Here is a 16,754-nt window from a genome sequence, read left to right as displayed (position 1 = left end):
TGTTTGAACTCAGGGCTTTGCACTTGCAAAGCGGGCATTCTAAAGCTTGAGCCATACTTTCAGTCTGTTTTGTTGTGTTTGTTTGGGAGATGAGGTCTCGTGAGCACATATATTTCTTTATCTAGTTTGCCCTAAAGGTAACGTCTTGTAATAACTATAATACAGTATCATATTGAAGATATCGACATAGTTAAACAGGGAACATTCCATCCCACAAGCATCCCTCATGGTGCCTTTTTATAGCCACATTCACTTTTAACTTGTCCCACCTTAATCCCTGACAACCACTAATCTCTTTATAATTTTTGTCTTCTTAATATTTAGAGCCAGGTGTGGTGGCTCATGTCTGTAATCCTAGCACTTGAGAGCCTGAGGTAGGAGGATTAGGACTTGGATGCTAGCCTAGGCTACGTAGGGAGACCCTGTCCTCCAAATAAATAAATAAATTTAATGTTTATTCTAGTTTGTGGATTCTTTGTTCTACGATAAATCCCATCCAATATATTATTAATTTAAAAAATAGCATGTTTATCTCCTCAAAGTATACAATTTCCCTGACCAGCATCTGCTTATTATTTCTGCAGATCTCTTGGTAATATATTTAAACAATCTCATACTCGCCAATAAATTCTGTTATTTATTTGAGAGTCAGTAAATTCCAATCAAATTTACTGTGTTTCCAATTGATTATAAGATTACTATCTTGATTGAAAATTAAAAACTTTACTTCCTTCGCTTCTTATGTTATTTAAGAGAATTACTTAGAAGATATGTTCTACTAGATTTCACTTTGACTGAATTTCCTTAGCCAAAAGTTGTTTTGATCATTTTATTATTACATAGTATTAAATATTATATATTGATGGTTCTGAAGGCAGATACTGAGTTGAGATTATTTCCTCTATCAAAAACCTAAAAAGGAAACAAAACAAAAACCTCCTGAATGTCTTTCCATGGTAGTTGTACTTTGGTAGCCCCTTTAAGTTTAGTAAATTAATAGATATTGAATAAGCCTTTTTTTTTTTTTGCTAAATTGCAATTCAGTTTTCATGATTAAAACAGGATATACATTGATTGAGCCACACCTCCAGTCCTATTTCCTCTGTTTATTTTGGAGATGGGAGTCTATTGAAATATTTGCCTGGACAGGCCTCAAACCTTGAGCCTCCCAATCTCAGCTTCCCAAGTAGTTAGGATTACAGGCATGAACCACTGGCACCTGGCCTGAGACATTTCTTATTTAACATAATTTTTATACTTTAGATCTTAGTATGAATAGAAGAAGCATTTAAAATATTTTGTTTTTAGTCTTAGCAACGAGATTCATGTTCTATCCATTGGAACAAATTTGTTTTTCCTTTATTGTCCTGCTGGGTGGGGATATATTGTGGCATTTACAGAGGTTCTTACAGTGTATCAACTATATCATGCTTGAATTCACCCCCTCCACTACTCTGCATTAGAACATATTTTTAAGGTTTTTTGATGTTTCTTGTGCTGGTGATCGAACCCAGGGCCTCACATGTGTAAGGCAAGTGCTGTAACCCTGAGCTAGACCCTCAGCCCGTATTTTTAAGTTCCTTATGTATCCACGTTATACTGTTTCAATTATCAATGAAACACACCATACTCGAGTTCAATTGAAACTTTTCTCTGAAGATTTTCATACTGCTTTAAGATTTCTTTCCTCTTCATATTGAATAATTTTTGTCTTTTTTGTGATTCTATGAAAATTCCTTTTGATAAAGATAACTTTAACTTCATTGTTTATTTTTACAAAGATGGTGCCTGAGTCAGTCCTCTTAACATAAGTCATACAAGTTGCAAAGTGACCTCAATTTAGCAGATTTTTTTCTTGGATTATCCACTATTTATTTATTTATTTATTTATTTACAAAATAAATGTAGCCAAAAGTAATCATGAACAAAAATGGTAGTGAAGTCTTTTGTATTTTTTTAGACTTTATTTTTTTTGTGGCACTGGGATTTGAACCTACCTTGCAAGGGTCTCATGCTTGCAAGGTAGGTGCTCTTTCCACTTGAGCCACTCTACCAGCTGTTTTTTAAGACTGCTTTGCTATGTTTTACTTTAAAACATTGTATGTTATACCACTGATCCTGGAGGGTACTTCTGGAATTCCGGTTACTTCTGGGAAGGCAACATGACCCTTGCCAGAATGGATTTCACTTACCTAACCCCTGCTCCTTTGTTTCATCTTTAAAAAAAAAAAAGGACTGCAGGCATGGCTCAAGTTGTAGAGCCCAGGCTCTCCAATAAACAAAACAACAACAAGAAAAAAAACTCAGCTATAAAACAGGCTGGAAAAGTTTTGGATATTTCATGTATACAGCTTCCATCTCTCCCTATATGCATTCCATAGTCAGGTTTCCAATCCTATAGACAGGTTCTCAATCTTATTTGACATCTCTCTCTCTAGCACAATTCTTGAGAAAACTCAGGGGCTCCTGCTTTCTAAAGTAAGTGCTCTACCACTTGAACCATGCCCCAGCCCTTAGGTGTATACCTTGAGCCCACATTTCTTTCATGTACTCCATCAGTAAGTCCTATTTGCTTCACCTCTGATAGGGTTCCTGAATCTCTATAGTTTCACTGCTGGAGATGATTTTTGCCTTATCTACTGCACCTGATAACAGGTTTACTGTTTCCATGCTTTCTCCTTTTTGTAACTTTCTCAACTGTTTGCTCTTTTTGTTGAGGGTGTTTTTGAGAAGGTACCAAAGGTGCACTCTCATTGTTTTTTATGAGGACTTTATACAGACAGATCTCAGTCATGTATTGTTTTTAAATCTACTTGCTTACTGAAGGGGGCTTTGTTGATGGTCACATCCTATAAGAACATTCATCCCCAGTTTTCCTATTAGTAGCTTTGTTCTTGACCGGTAATTTTTGGAATGTAAGTCAGATTGTGTCACTCCCCTGGTTAAAAGTTTCCAGTGAGTGCTGTCAATAGAACCTTGAGTGAATATCGACGTGTCCTGCGTGTATACTGTTCGGTGTGAGGAAGACTAGCTGCTTGTGGCTTGTGGATGACTGGCTACATGGCTGGTGTGACTAGGGAATTGAATTCATTCATTTATTTTGGTGCTACTGAAGTTTGAACTCAGAGCCTCCTGTTTGCTAGGCAGGCACTCTACAACCTATGCCATGCCCCCAGCCATTTTGTGTGTGGGTATTGTGTGGTACTGGGGTATGAACTCAGCTCTGCATTAAGAGGCAGGTGCTCTACCACTTAAGCCACACCTCCAGCCTCCCAGCCCTTTTGGCTTTAGTTATTTTTCAAATAGGATCTCATGAACCTTTTGCCATGGCTGGTGGCCTCAAAGCACATTCCTCCTGATGTCTACGTCCTGAGTAGCTAGGATTACAGGCGAGAGCCACTGGACCCAGCTTTATTTTTTAGATTAAATTAAATTAATTAGTTAATTAATTTTTGTTGTATGGCATTTGAACTTGGAGCAATTGGAAAGCAGGATTCTACCACTTGAGCCACACCTTCAGTCCATTTTGCTCTGGTTATTTTGGAGATAGGGTCTCAAGTTTTGCTTGGGCTGGCCTTTAACTGTGATCCTCCCAATTTTAGCCTCACTAGTAGCTAGGATTACAGGTATGAATCACTGTGCTGTGCTTTTCTTTTTATTTTTGAGACAGCGTTTCCCTATGTAGCCCAAGCTGGCTTCAAAGCCCAACCTTACCTTGAACTCCCTATCTTCCTGCCCTGCCTTCCAAATGCTGAGATTATGTGTGTCACCACACCCAGCTAGGACTAAATTTTTAATTTTATTTAAATTTAAATAGCCACATATAACTAATGGTGTATTGAACAGCTCAAATCCATTAGTTTCCCTTCATTCTTTAAATAGAATCTCAAATCTTTATCAGTGTCATATGTGATTTGGGTATTGCTTATCTCAATAGCCTCAGTTTAGGGTTGATGGAGTGACTCAAGTGGTAGAGCACCTGCCTAGCAATCGTGACGCCCTGAGTTCAAACCTCAGTACTGCTAAAAAATAGTAACAACCAAATAACCTTATCTTATACCATTCTCTTCTTTGGTTCAGCCACATTGACTTCCTTTCTGTTTCTTGAAAACACTGACCGTTTTGAAATTCAGGGCCTTTGCACTGATGCTTTCTTCCGGGAGTGTTTTTTTCTCTCAATTTTGAATTTGCCTGGCTTCTTACATCCTTTAGACCACAGGCCAAATATCACTTCCTAAGGCAGACCTGTTGTGGTCAGCCTACCTAAAGTGGCCATTCTTCTCCTAAATTCCTTGTAGTGGTTTATGGTGTATTATAATTAATTGTCTTGTTATTTGCTTATTTATCTATTTTTAATCTTCTCCTTGAGAATGTCAGCCCTGTGAAGGTGTTGGTCTACTTCTTTAGATTATGGAATGTAATATCTATTTATTATTATTATTATATTTTTGCAGTACTGGTGTTTGAAGTCAGGGCCTACACCTTGAGCCACTCTACCAGCCCTTTTTATGGGATGGTTTTCAAGACAGTGTCTGGCAAACTGTTTGCCCAGGCTGGCTTTGAACTGCCATGCACCTGATCTCTGCCTCCTGAATAGTTAACATTACAGGTGTGAGCCACAGGCACCCGGCTCCTATTTGTTATTAATTAATAAATATTTGTTCAATTCTTGATATTCTTAGTGGACACAGAGGTTGGTTACTTTGAGGGGGAGAACCTAAGGTTTTGTAAGTCTGCAAGTAATTATTGGGAGAAAAATAAAATTTTTTAAAAAGATGTGATATGATTATGTATAAACAGATGGCAAAGTATCTCTAAATTCAGAGTATTATTATTAGAGAAACATAGCATAGTGATTTAAAATGACTTTTTCTTTCAGAGTTCTTAGAATTGACAGATCTATGCATTTTTATTTGTGGTAAAAAATTAAAATTACATTTGTGGACACTTAGTAGACAAGGAAGGTGCTCACCAAATAGAGTTTATACTATGGATTTAGGTGAGTTAAAAGAGTTAATTTTAGTTGGGCAAAGTAGCTCATGTCTGTAATTCCAGCATATTACAGGAGGGAGAGACTGGGAGAATTGAGATTTGAGGGCAGCCAGGACAAAAAGTTGGTGGGACCCCCATCTCAACAAAAAAGCCAGGTATTATGGTACAGGCCTATGAATCCTAGCTTTGTGGGAAGTATAGGTAGGAAGATCACCGTTTTAGGGCTGCCTAGGCTAAAATACAACCATCTGAAAAATAACCTAAATTGTAAAGGTCTCAAGTGATAAGAGTGGCAAGCTCAAAACCCTGAGTTCAAATCCTAATTATGCCAGAAAAGAAATTATTTTATTATGTAAAAATCTCTTACAAAGATCATATTAATTTAATTACTATACATTTGAAGTTATTGTTTTGTATATTATAATTTTTCAAATGTAGATTTGTCTTAGCTGTAGAAAATCTGGTATGATATGAAAATATGTATCTATAAGATGATCCATTGTAGCATATTTACCCCTTGTTTAAATATTATTCAGTTTGTGAAATTGTAGTTGATTTATAATTTTTCAGTATTATACTTATATGAAACAGGGTATGGCTCAAAATGAAACAGAGGCTGCCATTCCTAGAAAGGGCATTAAGTAACTGCTTTTGTACTCATTGCTTTGATTTCTTTCTTAGTAGCTTACTCAGGAAACATGATTTAACTAGTCTAGATATAGTTAGTATATCAAAGCTATTTTTAAATACCATAATATTGTTATTTATATGTGATTCTGTAATACACTTAACAATATCTATTTCCCCTAATTTGTTTTTTGTGGTGTCTTTGTTTTTAGGATCATCATGCCTAGTGTTCGTAACATAAAAAAGTCTCTTATACCTCACATTTCTTGTTCAACAAGTGGATCGTATGAACAGCTTGATTTTTTGCCTGACAAGCTAAGAGCCAAATTGCTTCCATTCCAGAAAGATGGCATCATTTTTGCCCTCAGAAGAAATGGCAGGTAAGATACTTTTACAAAACATGCTAAATGTCTTTTAAAAAACACAACTCTTCAAACTATTTTTTTCATGTATCCACAGTCTTTGTTTAGTAGAACAAACAAAGTAAAGTATTGATAGCTTTATTTGTTTATCGTTGACTTATACTTCAGGTGGAAATTCATTGAATAAATTCTAATTTCTTAAGAAAGTATGTTTGGTTACCTTAAGTATTTGAGTTACTAGATGTTCTCAGTGTGTCATGTTGACAGTATTCTAGAATGTGTTGCTTTCATATGTATAACTAATCTTTATTGCATTTTTATTCATTTCATTTTTTACCTTAGATTAATAACCTCTAGTACTTATACTACTTATAACATTTCAAACTTCATACTTATATGGGCTTTTCCACTAAGTTGGGCTATTATATCATTTTCCGTATTTTTTATTTTTCCATATTTTTAAGGATAGTATTGCTTTGGTTCCATGGTTGCATGTTCATATACTTTCCCCAAATATCATGAAAAATATTAAACATAAAACAACATTGAAACAGTGTTAAAGTAGACACTTGGTAAACCTACCAACCTTCTATCATTAACATTCATTTATCTATCCCTCTATGTTTTCTTCACTTCAATCCATCCTATTTTTTTTTAAATCTATCTCATAGTAAATTACAGATATTATTATGCTTTTCCTAAGGTTTTTTTTGTTTTATTTTGTTTTTGTGAGGCTGGGAGGTGAGGGCCACATCTCCAGTGTGTTTTAGTCTGGTTATTTTGGAGATAGGATTTTTCTAACTATTTCCCCAGGCTGGCCTCCAACCGCCATCCTCCTGATCTCAGCCTCCGAAGTAGTTAGGATTACAGGTGTGAGCCACTGGTGCCCGCCACTGGTGTCCAGTTGCTATACATATTTTTTTCTATTGAGGTTAAATTAATGAAATGCACAAACCTTGACAAATGAATATACTTGTATAATCCATCCTAGAAAGTTTCTTCACTCTTTCCCAATCATTCCCTCCCTTCCACTCAAGAGTCTACCATTGATCTGATGTTTTCTGAATAATAAGTTTGTTTTGCCTGTTCTAGCACTTTGTATAGTTGGAATGATACAGTATGTGCTGTCTTTCCAAGACTTCTTTCTTTCACTGTAAGTTTATTAAGGTTAATTTTTTATATGCTAGTAGTTCCTGTTTACATTAGTTTTTTACAGGTATTAATTTTTACCTGAGATTTTATATTTGTGCTTTTCACCTTACATCTGCATTTTCCAGACTATGGCTAGCCTTTTCACTGTCCCAATGATAAGTGGAAATTCTCAATTTTAATAATGTCTTTAAATAGTCTTTATCAGTAGTATCTTTATGAATGGTACTTTTTATATCCTATTTTGGATATCTGTATAGCATAAGGTCATGAAGAGAGTATCCTATATTTTCATCTAATAGGTTTATTGTTTTACTTTACATTAATTAGATTGATAGTCCATTTGGAATTGCTTTCTATGTATGGTTTGTGTCCAGGGTCCTGATTGATTATTTTTTAATTCACTTTTACAAATAGATGTCTAATGGATACATCACAACTTATTGAAAAGGCTGCCTTTCCCATAGTGCATTGTAATGTTGTCATTATTATAAGGCAGGTAATATTGGTACCCCTTTCTCGATAAGTGCTGTCAAAGGAAACTTCCTGCCATGATGAAATGTTCTATATGTATACTGTTCAAACTGATAGTCATTTTAGTCACATGTGGTTACTGAGTTCTTAAGATGTTGGCTAATGGATTTGTGGGTACTTTACTCTGTTTATCTGTTGGCCAACTTGTGTCAATGTCATACTTCTCACTTTCTGTAGCTTTGGAATAAACAATTTGGAATCAGGTAGTATGAATCTTTCAGCTTCGTTCTCTTTCAGAATTATCTCAGCTATTATTTGCTGTCTATATTGCTTGTAATCTATAGAACTCATTTATTGATTTTCCCAAAAACTTTGCTAAGGTTGTGAATGGAATTATACTACATGTGTAGATCATTTTGGGGAGAGTTGATATCTTTATCATATAGAACACTTTAATCCATGAACCTGAATTATCCTCACATTTATTTAATTATTCTTTATTCATTTTTCTCTCAATTAGTTTTGTGTTTTTCAATTAATGATCTACTAATTTGATCTATATAACCAGATTTATTCCTAGGTAATAAATATATTTGGTTCTATTATAAATTGCCTTTTCCCCCTCTTGTGTTTCTCTGACATTACAAAAATTTTGCTATGCTGTGCTTAGGTGTGGTTTTCTTTGCGGTCATACTTCTTGAGTTTGTGGGTTGATACCATTCATTAATTTTGGAAAATTCTCTGTTGTTATCTTGTCCAGTATCAGTTTTGCTTCATTATTTTCCTCCTTTGACTTCAGTTTTACCCACATTAGACCTTTTCCCTGGGTCCTGTATAGCTCTTATCTTTTTTTGGGTGCTTTAGTTTGTATGTATATGTATGTGTGTGTGTATGTATGTGTGTGCGTGTGTGTGTATATATATAGCATATATATTCAGTTTATATATATATGTATTTTTTTTTACCTTCATTCTATTTTACTATACTATCTCTTGCTATTAAATTAATTGATTGGATTTTCTTAAGGAAGACACTTTATATATGTGAAACCAAAATCTGCTTAAGGTTTTTGTTGCTGAGCAATGGAGAAGTGTAGTGTCAGACATGGCTCTAAATGAAATAGTCGTTGCATTATTGCTGGGGAAGTCTGGAGACTTTCACAAATAGGAGCGTTTAAGGATTAGCTGAATTTCTGTGTATAGTTTAGGGATTAGCTGACTAATGTCAAAGAACAGTCAGTCCTTTCCTTTCTTGAAATTGGAGAATAAGGGACATTTTGTTTTCTGGTCTTAATTTCAGATAGCGTATTTTTAAGCCATAGGATTTCCAATTCAAGTCTGCCTGGTTATGTATCTTGTTTCTTGCCATGTTTTAATTCTGCCTCTTATTTCTGGAAAGATTTAGAACATTCTTATTTATACTTGAAATCCTTTGGAAGTTAATTTTATTTTTGTTGTTGTATATGATGTTTTATTTCCCAATGTATTTTGCTGATGTCTTTGATTTTGTGTTAATAATTAAGTAATTTTCATGTGTGAAACCTTGAGAGACCTAAATGATGAGTAAATCCTCAAGATAGGATTTGCAAAATTAAATTCTTCTTGGTTTGAGTTTTCCCAGGTCACCCAGCTAATACAAATTCAATCTCAAATTCATTTTCAGGGAAGCATATGATTATGAATTTTGATCATTAGTTTTTAACCTCATCAAGCTTTCAGTTTCCTTATTGGTTTAAATTTTAATTTTAGAAACTTGGGTATAATTTAATATAATAATATGCACAGCTTTTAGGTATATACTTCAGCAGGTTTCAATAAACTGTATCGTTGTGTTTTCCAAGATATAGAACAAGATTTAGAATATTTCTATCACCCAACGTAGGCCTCTTTATAATCAGCTCTTCTCCTAAATTAGGCAGTGCTGATCTGACTTTTCTCCAGAGTATATTTCTGTAAAAAAATTAATTAGTGTATTTATTTATTTTTGGTTTTTTGAGACAGGGTCTTGCTATGTTAGCCCTGCAGGTCTTGAATTTAGAGTCCTCCTGCCTCAGCCTTCTGAGTTCTGGGATTATAGGCATATACTACCACACCAAGCTCCAGAGTGTATTTCTTATAGTTACTATATGCTCTCTGTTTTTTTAACTTTATATTTTATTTATTCATTTTGTTTGTACTGGAGATTGAACCCTGGGCATTGCACATCCTAGACATCTGTTCTACCACTGAGCCTCATTCCCAGTTTTTCTCTTAAATTTTTGAGACAGCATCTCACTAAGTTGCTCAGGCTAGCCTTAAAATTTTAATCTTCCTCCCTTGGTCTCTTGAATAGCTACAGGTGTTTACTGGCACTCCTGGCTAACTGTTTGTTTTGAGGTAATGTCTTTTTGATGTTTTTTTTGTGACATATATTGCTATGTAGCCAAGAATGATCTTGAATTTGCTGTCCTACCTCTACCTCCCAAGTACTGGGATTATAGTATAGATATGTGCCATCTCAACTGGCTAACTTTTTATTCTGTTGTAATTTCAAACTGGTGGAAAAGTTACGAGAAAAATATCAAAATAATTGTCATACATCTTTTATGTAGATTCACTAACTTTTTTTAAAAACTGAGGTTTGAACTCAGGGCTTCACATTTCTTAGGCAGGTGCTCTACTGCATAAGTCACGCCTCCAGTACAAATTCAGTAATTCTAGTATTTTTTCACATTTACTTTTTTATTTTCTCTCTTCATACATACTCACAGAGGCATACACATCCATATTTATGTTTTCTTAAACCATTTGAGATTAGGTTCCATTTGTCATACTTCTTTAACCTGCAGTATTCCACCATAGTGTGTATTTTTTAAAAATACAAAAATACTCTCTTTATGTAACCACAGCACAGTTATAAAATTCAGAAAATTTACTTGTTATTTTCTGCAGTACTGGGAATTAAACCTTGGGCCTTGTGCTTGCTAGGCAAATGCTCACCATTTGAGCTAAACAGTTGTGGGATTTTGTTTCTTTGATTTCGTTTTTAGATAGGGTGTCACTAACTTGGCTCTGGCCTTCCTCTTTCAATACCTTCTCAAGTACTTTTCAATACTGCTTCTCAAGTACCTTGTAATTCAGGCATGCACCATCACACCCTACTGTTTGTTGTTTCCTTAAATATGGGACAGTTCCTTAGTCTTTCATGATACTGGCATTTTTGAAGAATTTAGGCCAGTCGGTTTTATGGAATGTGCCTCAATTTGTATTTTTAATGTTTCTCTACAATGGAATTCAGATTATGCATCCTTCCTGCATTGAGGTCCTGTCCTTTTTTTGATAGTACTGCAGTTGGAACTCATGGCCTCGTGCTTGCTAGGCAGATGCTCTACCACTTGAGCCCCAAGGTCCTGTCCTTCTAGTATTATTTTGACCCCTTAGTCCATCACTGGCTGTAATGTTAATTTTTCTTCCTGATTAAAATTTTGTTCAGTTTTTCCACTATGTAGTTACTATTTTTCTCTTTCACAGTTGTTGACTATGTAACAAAAGCTGTTATGTGGAGATACTGAGACCATGGAAATATGCAGCTTCTCACCCAATTCTCCCTCTTGGACTTAGCCTCCAGAGGTCATTCCTCCTTAAACCAATTTTGTCATGTTTGTTATAAAATGATGAGTTATTGATTTATATTTTATTGTAAAGAAAAGCCCCCTCCCCATCTTCATCCCTTCCTTTATTCATTCATTCTTAGCATGGACTCAGGCTTCTTTTATTCAGCACACTGTAATTCCTTCTTGTACCATATCTTACAGATAAGGTATCTTATCTGTTTTGGACCTTGTTATAAACAGAATCATGTAGTTTATGTGGGCCTTGCTTTTTTTGCTTAAATAACATATTTATCTATATTGTTTTATCTCTGAATATATTACAAGTATTTTGTTCATTTGTTTGCAGGTAGACATTTGGGTGATTCTAGTTTCAGGTTCCTTTTGTAGACATGTTTTTAATTCTCTTACTAGTTCGTCAGTTGGATATCTATTTAATGTATATAAAAAGCTAAATGTTTTCTAGCCAGTCAGCAATATATAAGAATTCTAGATGCTACACATGTGGTCAACGTTTGCTTTATCAACCTCTCAAAGTTAATGTCTATTGCCACAGTAGCTCATTGTGTTTCAGTTTGTATTTTCCTAATGATAATGATGTTGAGCATCTTTCCCTGTGTTTATTGACCATCATTGTATATGATACTCTATATTTGTACTATTTACATATTCTTACATATTACATATAACATATATTCTATATTTGTGCTTATATATGTATATGTAAGTATACATATAAAAACTTTAAATTATCCAAATAGTTGCCTGTATATTAATTGGATTTTCTTTTCTTTCTTTTAAGGTTTTAGCAAGGATTTACTTTGGTAAAACAGGGTAAAGTAGAAAGAAATGGGAAAGGGAAGGAGAAATTCCTTCACACACAAGAGACTGTAGTGAAGAGGGCGCTTAGATTTTCTTTTTATTGATTTGAAGTTCTTTTTATATTCCCAATATAAGACCTTTGTGAGATGTATGTATTATGAATATTTGCTCCTTGTATGTAGCTTGCTTTTTAGTTTTCTTCATAGTCTTACATTGTAATGAACAGAAAAGGTCTGATTCTTTTAAAGCACATTTTACAAAGTTGTTCCTTTATGGTTACCGCTTTTTATATTCACTCTAAGAACTCCTTTCCTATCCTCAGATTACAAAATGGTTTTCTGATCATGATAATTTAACTTTAATTTTTGTTGCAGTTCCTCTTAAATTAATTTGTACATATAGGATGAGGTTAGAGTTCTAGGTTCATTTCCTTTCATTGAATCTTAATAACTTTAGCTTTTGTGTTTTGATACGCAGTTCACTTGAACTGAATTTTTACATGTGAGATGAGGTAATTCTAGGCTCATTTTCTTTCATCCTGTCATCTAGTTATTCCAACACCATTTGATATCTATCATTTTGAATCACATTGGTATGTTTGAAAAATCAATTGATCTTACTGTAATAAATCTATTTCCTGATGTTTTCCTTTTGGCACTGTGTCTCTTCTTCTGTGGTCACCCCTCTTCTATTTTCACCGAGGCTATAACTTTCTTAGATTCAAGTTTTAGTTAAGATTATAAATTGCACTTTTTAAAATTAGATTTAGGACCTTATTCTTACTTTTATTCCATGCTGTGCGTAGTTGTTAAATATTAAACTTCTCTGATGATGGCTTCATTGTGGTCTGTGACTCATCACTCATCACCCCACATTTGCCTTTTTCATTGTTTTTGACCATTGTAAATTTCTCTTACTTTTTCTTCAGGCAAGTTCAACATTTTCGAAGATAATTTTTTAAAAATTTATTTTTATGTTGTACTGGGGGTACATTGTGACATTTACAAAACATTATAGTTGAATTCACCCTATCTATCATTCTCCTTTATTTCCCTTCCCTCATTCCTGCAATAGTTTCAGCAGGTCTCATTTTTTTCATTTATATACATGTTTACATATTTCCACCTACATTCTTTCCTTATATCTGCCCCTCTTTCATCGGTACCTACTCCCCCCTCCCCCTACAGGACCTGTTTTTCCTATTCTCTCTTTTTGGTACTGGGGTTTGATCTCAGAGCCTGCACCTTGAGCCACTCCACCACTCCTATTTTGTGAAGGCTTTTTCAAGATAGGGTTTTGCTAACAATTTGCCTGGATTGGCTTCGAACTGCGATCCTCCTGAGTAGCTAGGATTACAGGCTCAGCCCTATTTTCTGTTTTTTTTAATGACATTTTTATTGGTTTAAGATAGCTATATAGGGTGTTTCATTGTGATATTTCCATGTGTACTGTGTTATAGTCTGAATTGGTTCATCCTGTCTGTTTTTCTCCTTTCTACCTTAGCCCCCTTCTTATGATGATTTCAGTAAGTTTAAAAATTCTGTATTCTTTCTTTACCTTCTTAACTTTCTTCTTTTATGCTTCCTCTCTCATATGTGACCACCCCTTGGTATAACCTGTTTTTCATAATATTGCTTGTATTTGTATTGGGTCTATCTTCCACATATGAGAGAAAACATGCAGCCTTTGGCTTTCTGAGCCTAGCTAACTGCTAAAAGTGATATTCTCCAGTTCCAAACGACAAAATTTCAGAAATGAGTAAGTAAACTGATCAGAGCTTTTTTAAAGGAAGACGTCCAAATGGCAAAAAAAACCACATGTGGACATGCTCCACATGCCTGGCCATGAAGGAAACGCAAATCAAAACCATGTTAAGATTCCACCTCAGTCCTGTCAGAATAGCTACCATCAAAACACAAACAACAAATGTTGGTGAGGATGTGGAGAAAAAGGAACCCTCATACACTGTTGGTGGAAATGTAAATTAGTACAACCCCTATGAAATCAGTGTAGAGGCTCCTCCAAAAATTAAAAATAGAACTGCCATATGATCCAACAATACCACTGCTAGGGATACACCTGAAGGAATGTAAGTCTTGTTACATTTAGGGCACCTAGACACCCATGTCTGTTGCAGCATTATTCACAATAGCTAAGCCATGGAAACAGCCAATATGTCCCCATTATTGATGAGTGGATTAAGAAAATGTATTTGTATGCAATGGAATTTTATTCAGTCATAAAGAAGAATCAAAGATAATGTTTTATTTACTTTAGTGTTTCTAAGTTTTGGCAAAGGGCTGGGTTTTTAGAATACCTAAACCACTGTAATACTGGAGATAGAAATCTTAAAATCTGTTAAATCATTATTCATTCTAAAGTATACTCATTGTCATTGAAAAATAATCTCATTATAAAATCTCTTAATTGTTTCCTCTTGTAGTCTGAATTTTTTTTTTTCCGTCAGTACTAGGGTTTGAAATCCTGGCCTTGCACTTACTAGACAGGCTCTCTACCACTTTAGCCATGCCCCCAGCCCGTGGATTTAATCTTTTGTCTTTTACGTCCCAAGAAGTATTTTATTCTGTCCATATTTTTTTAGCATGTGTTTAAACAGCTTTCTGTTTCCAGCATTTTTTGGACACTTCGTTTAGATGACTTTTTTTATGTTCCAGAGTTACATTTCACCTACTGATTCTGTTTGTCTTTAAAAAAAAGAAAAATAGTGGTGAGCTTCTTTTCTTTTCTTTTTTAATGCTCACTTTCAGTCATTACCATTAGAGCTATATTTGGTCTTAATGCTGTCAATTTGTTATTTGTATAGTTTCTGTTGCCTAGAAATATGTTACTGTGATCATTATGTAATTTGCTAAATATCACTTTATGATTTATGTTTTCCTGATTTTGTTTAGTATGCATTTGTAGTAATTTGAAGGATTTGGAGTTTGAATCTATTGATCGTCTTTATAACTAGTTTTTTGTAATGTACTTGGTTCTGGTCTTATTATGCATTGTTTTCTTATTCCCAGTTATGTGCAGTGACATTGGTGTATTATCTTTTTTCCCTCCCTTTTTGTCCTTTCTAAGCATATGATGTTAATGGGTTAAATTATTCTTTTGATGTTCATTTTTATACTTGTAAAAATACTTTCTTTACCAAGTTTAAATGACCTTTGTCTTCTCTCTCCCTGTTAAGAATGTAATTTCAGTTTTCTCATTATCTATAATTTACATTCTCTTCTTTATACATATTACTTAAATAGATAAGTAGTTTTATTGCTTCCTTTCAGTTCAGTTTGCTGCTGTACATTGTTCTGTGGTTGAGATTATCTTAACAGAGTTTCCTTAGAGAATGTAATGGGAAATCATTTCCCTAATATTTTGAATTTAAAATTTTTTCCCTGACTTCATACAAGAATGACAGATCTATTTGGGCAAGAAATTCCTCAGTTCCACTGGGATCGAATTCCACTGGGATTCAAACTCAGAGCCTCACACTTGCTAGGCAGGCACTCTTACTACTTGAGCCACCCCAACAGCCTGTTTGAACTATTTGCCTGGGGCTGGCTTTGATCTGTGATCCTCTTGATTTCTGCCTTAGAAATCAAGTAGTTAGGATTATAGGTATGAGCCACCAGTGCCTGGCTCTTTTTTTATGGTACTTTTAAAAAAATTTCATTAGCATATAATAGTTGTACAGGGGCATGTATTGTGATATTTACACATGTGCTTGCAATATATCTTAGTCAGATTTACCCCCTCCATGGTTCTCCCTCTTTTCCCTTCCCCCTTCTTAAAGCAATTTCAGCAGGATTCATTTTACTGTTTTCATATATGGATACTCTCATTCCCCCTTTCCTTGTGCCCACCCACCTCCCACTGGTACTCATCCCTAGAAAAGACCTATTTTCCCTCCTGCCCTTCATTTTTTTTTTTAAGGTGTGTATTGATAGTCCCAGGAGGTTTTGCCTTGGTACTTCAGGCCTGTATATATCGTGCTTTAATATTAAGGGAGCATGGCGATAAAGAGTAAGTAATAGGGGTGGGAGGGTTAGTTTGATAAAATCACTTTCTTTTCTTGCTGATATAGGCAATGCTCTACTCTTTGTTGCAGAGCAGTCTGAGAGTTGCTTATGTTTTTCCTCTTTAGAAAGGGTTTTTTATTTTACTTGCTACCTATTTTGGTAATCCAGGAGTAGAATATATCTTGGTGTTGACCCTTATGCATCTCTTTTTCCTGGATGTGTAATATTCTTTTAATTTCTGTAGTTTGCATCTTTTTTTTATATCTAGCAACTTTTTTTGAATTATATCAAGAATTTCTTTTTAGTTTTTGCTTTTCTTCTTGAAGACACCAAGTATATGTGTTGATTTATCTTGGCCTGTTATCTATGTCCTTTTTTCCTGACTCTTTCTTTGATTATTTATTTTATTATTATCATTATTATTATTTTTTGTGGTACTGGGGTTTGAACTCAGGGCCTACATCTTCAGCCACTCCACCAACCATTTTTCTTTTTAGTCTGTTTTCTGTTCTTTTGTAGGATCTTTTTTTTTTTTTAATTTCTTTTATTCATATGTGGATACAATGTTTGGGTCATTACTCCCCCCTTCCCCCCACCCCCTCCCTTTCCCCATTCCCCCTCCCTCTCCCCCTCACTTTCAAGCAGAAACTGTTTTGCCCTTATCTCTAATTTTGTTGAAGAGAGTATAAACACTAATAAGGAAGACCAGGGGTT

At 34.7% G+C, this 16,754-nt stretch overlaps 1 protein-coding gene across 8 annotated transcripts in view; it reads left to right on the top strand.

The window, feature by feature from the left end:
* The window catches only part of Zranb3 (zinc finger RANBP2-type containing 3), a 226,460-nt gene that overhangs the window by 13,047 nt on the left and 196,659 nt on the right, over positions 1 to 16,754 (top strand). For 7 of the 8 annotated variants that reach the window (XM_074070642.1, XM_074070641.1, XM_074070638.1 and 4 more), the window contains exon 2: positions 5,832 to 5,999. In XM_074070642.1, coding sequence (XP_073926743.1) covers positions 5,839 to 5,999 — 161 coding nt within the window. In that variant the 5' untranslated portion in view covers positions 5,832 to 5,838. Of the gene's footprint in view, positions 1 to 5,831; positions 6,000 to 16,754 lie in introns of those variants that run through there. The other variant, XM_074070645.1, reaches the window with a different exon arrangement.

The sequence above is a fragment of the Castor canadensis genome, chromosome 4 (genome assembly GCF_047511655.1).
Source record: "Castor canadensis chromosome 4, mCasCan1.hap1v2, whole genome shotgun sequence".
Classification (NCBI taxonomy): domain Eukaryota; kingdom Metazoa; phylum Chordata; class Mammalia; order Rodentia; family Castoridae; genus Castor; species Castor canadensis.
Note: the sequence above shows the minus strand (reverse complement) of the source record. Positions and strands in the feature narration are given on the sequence as shown.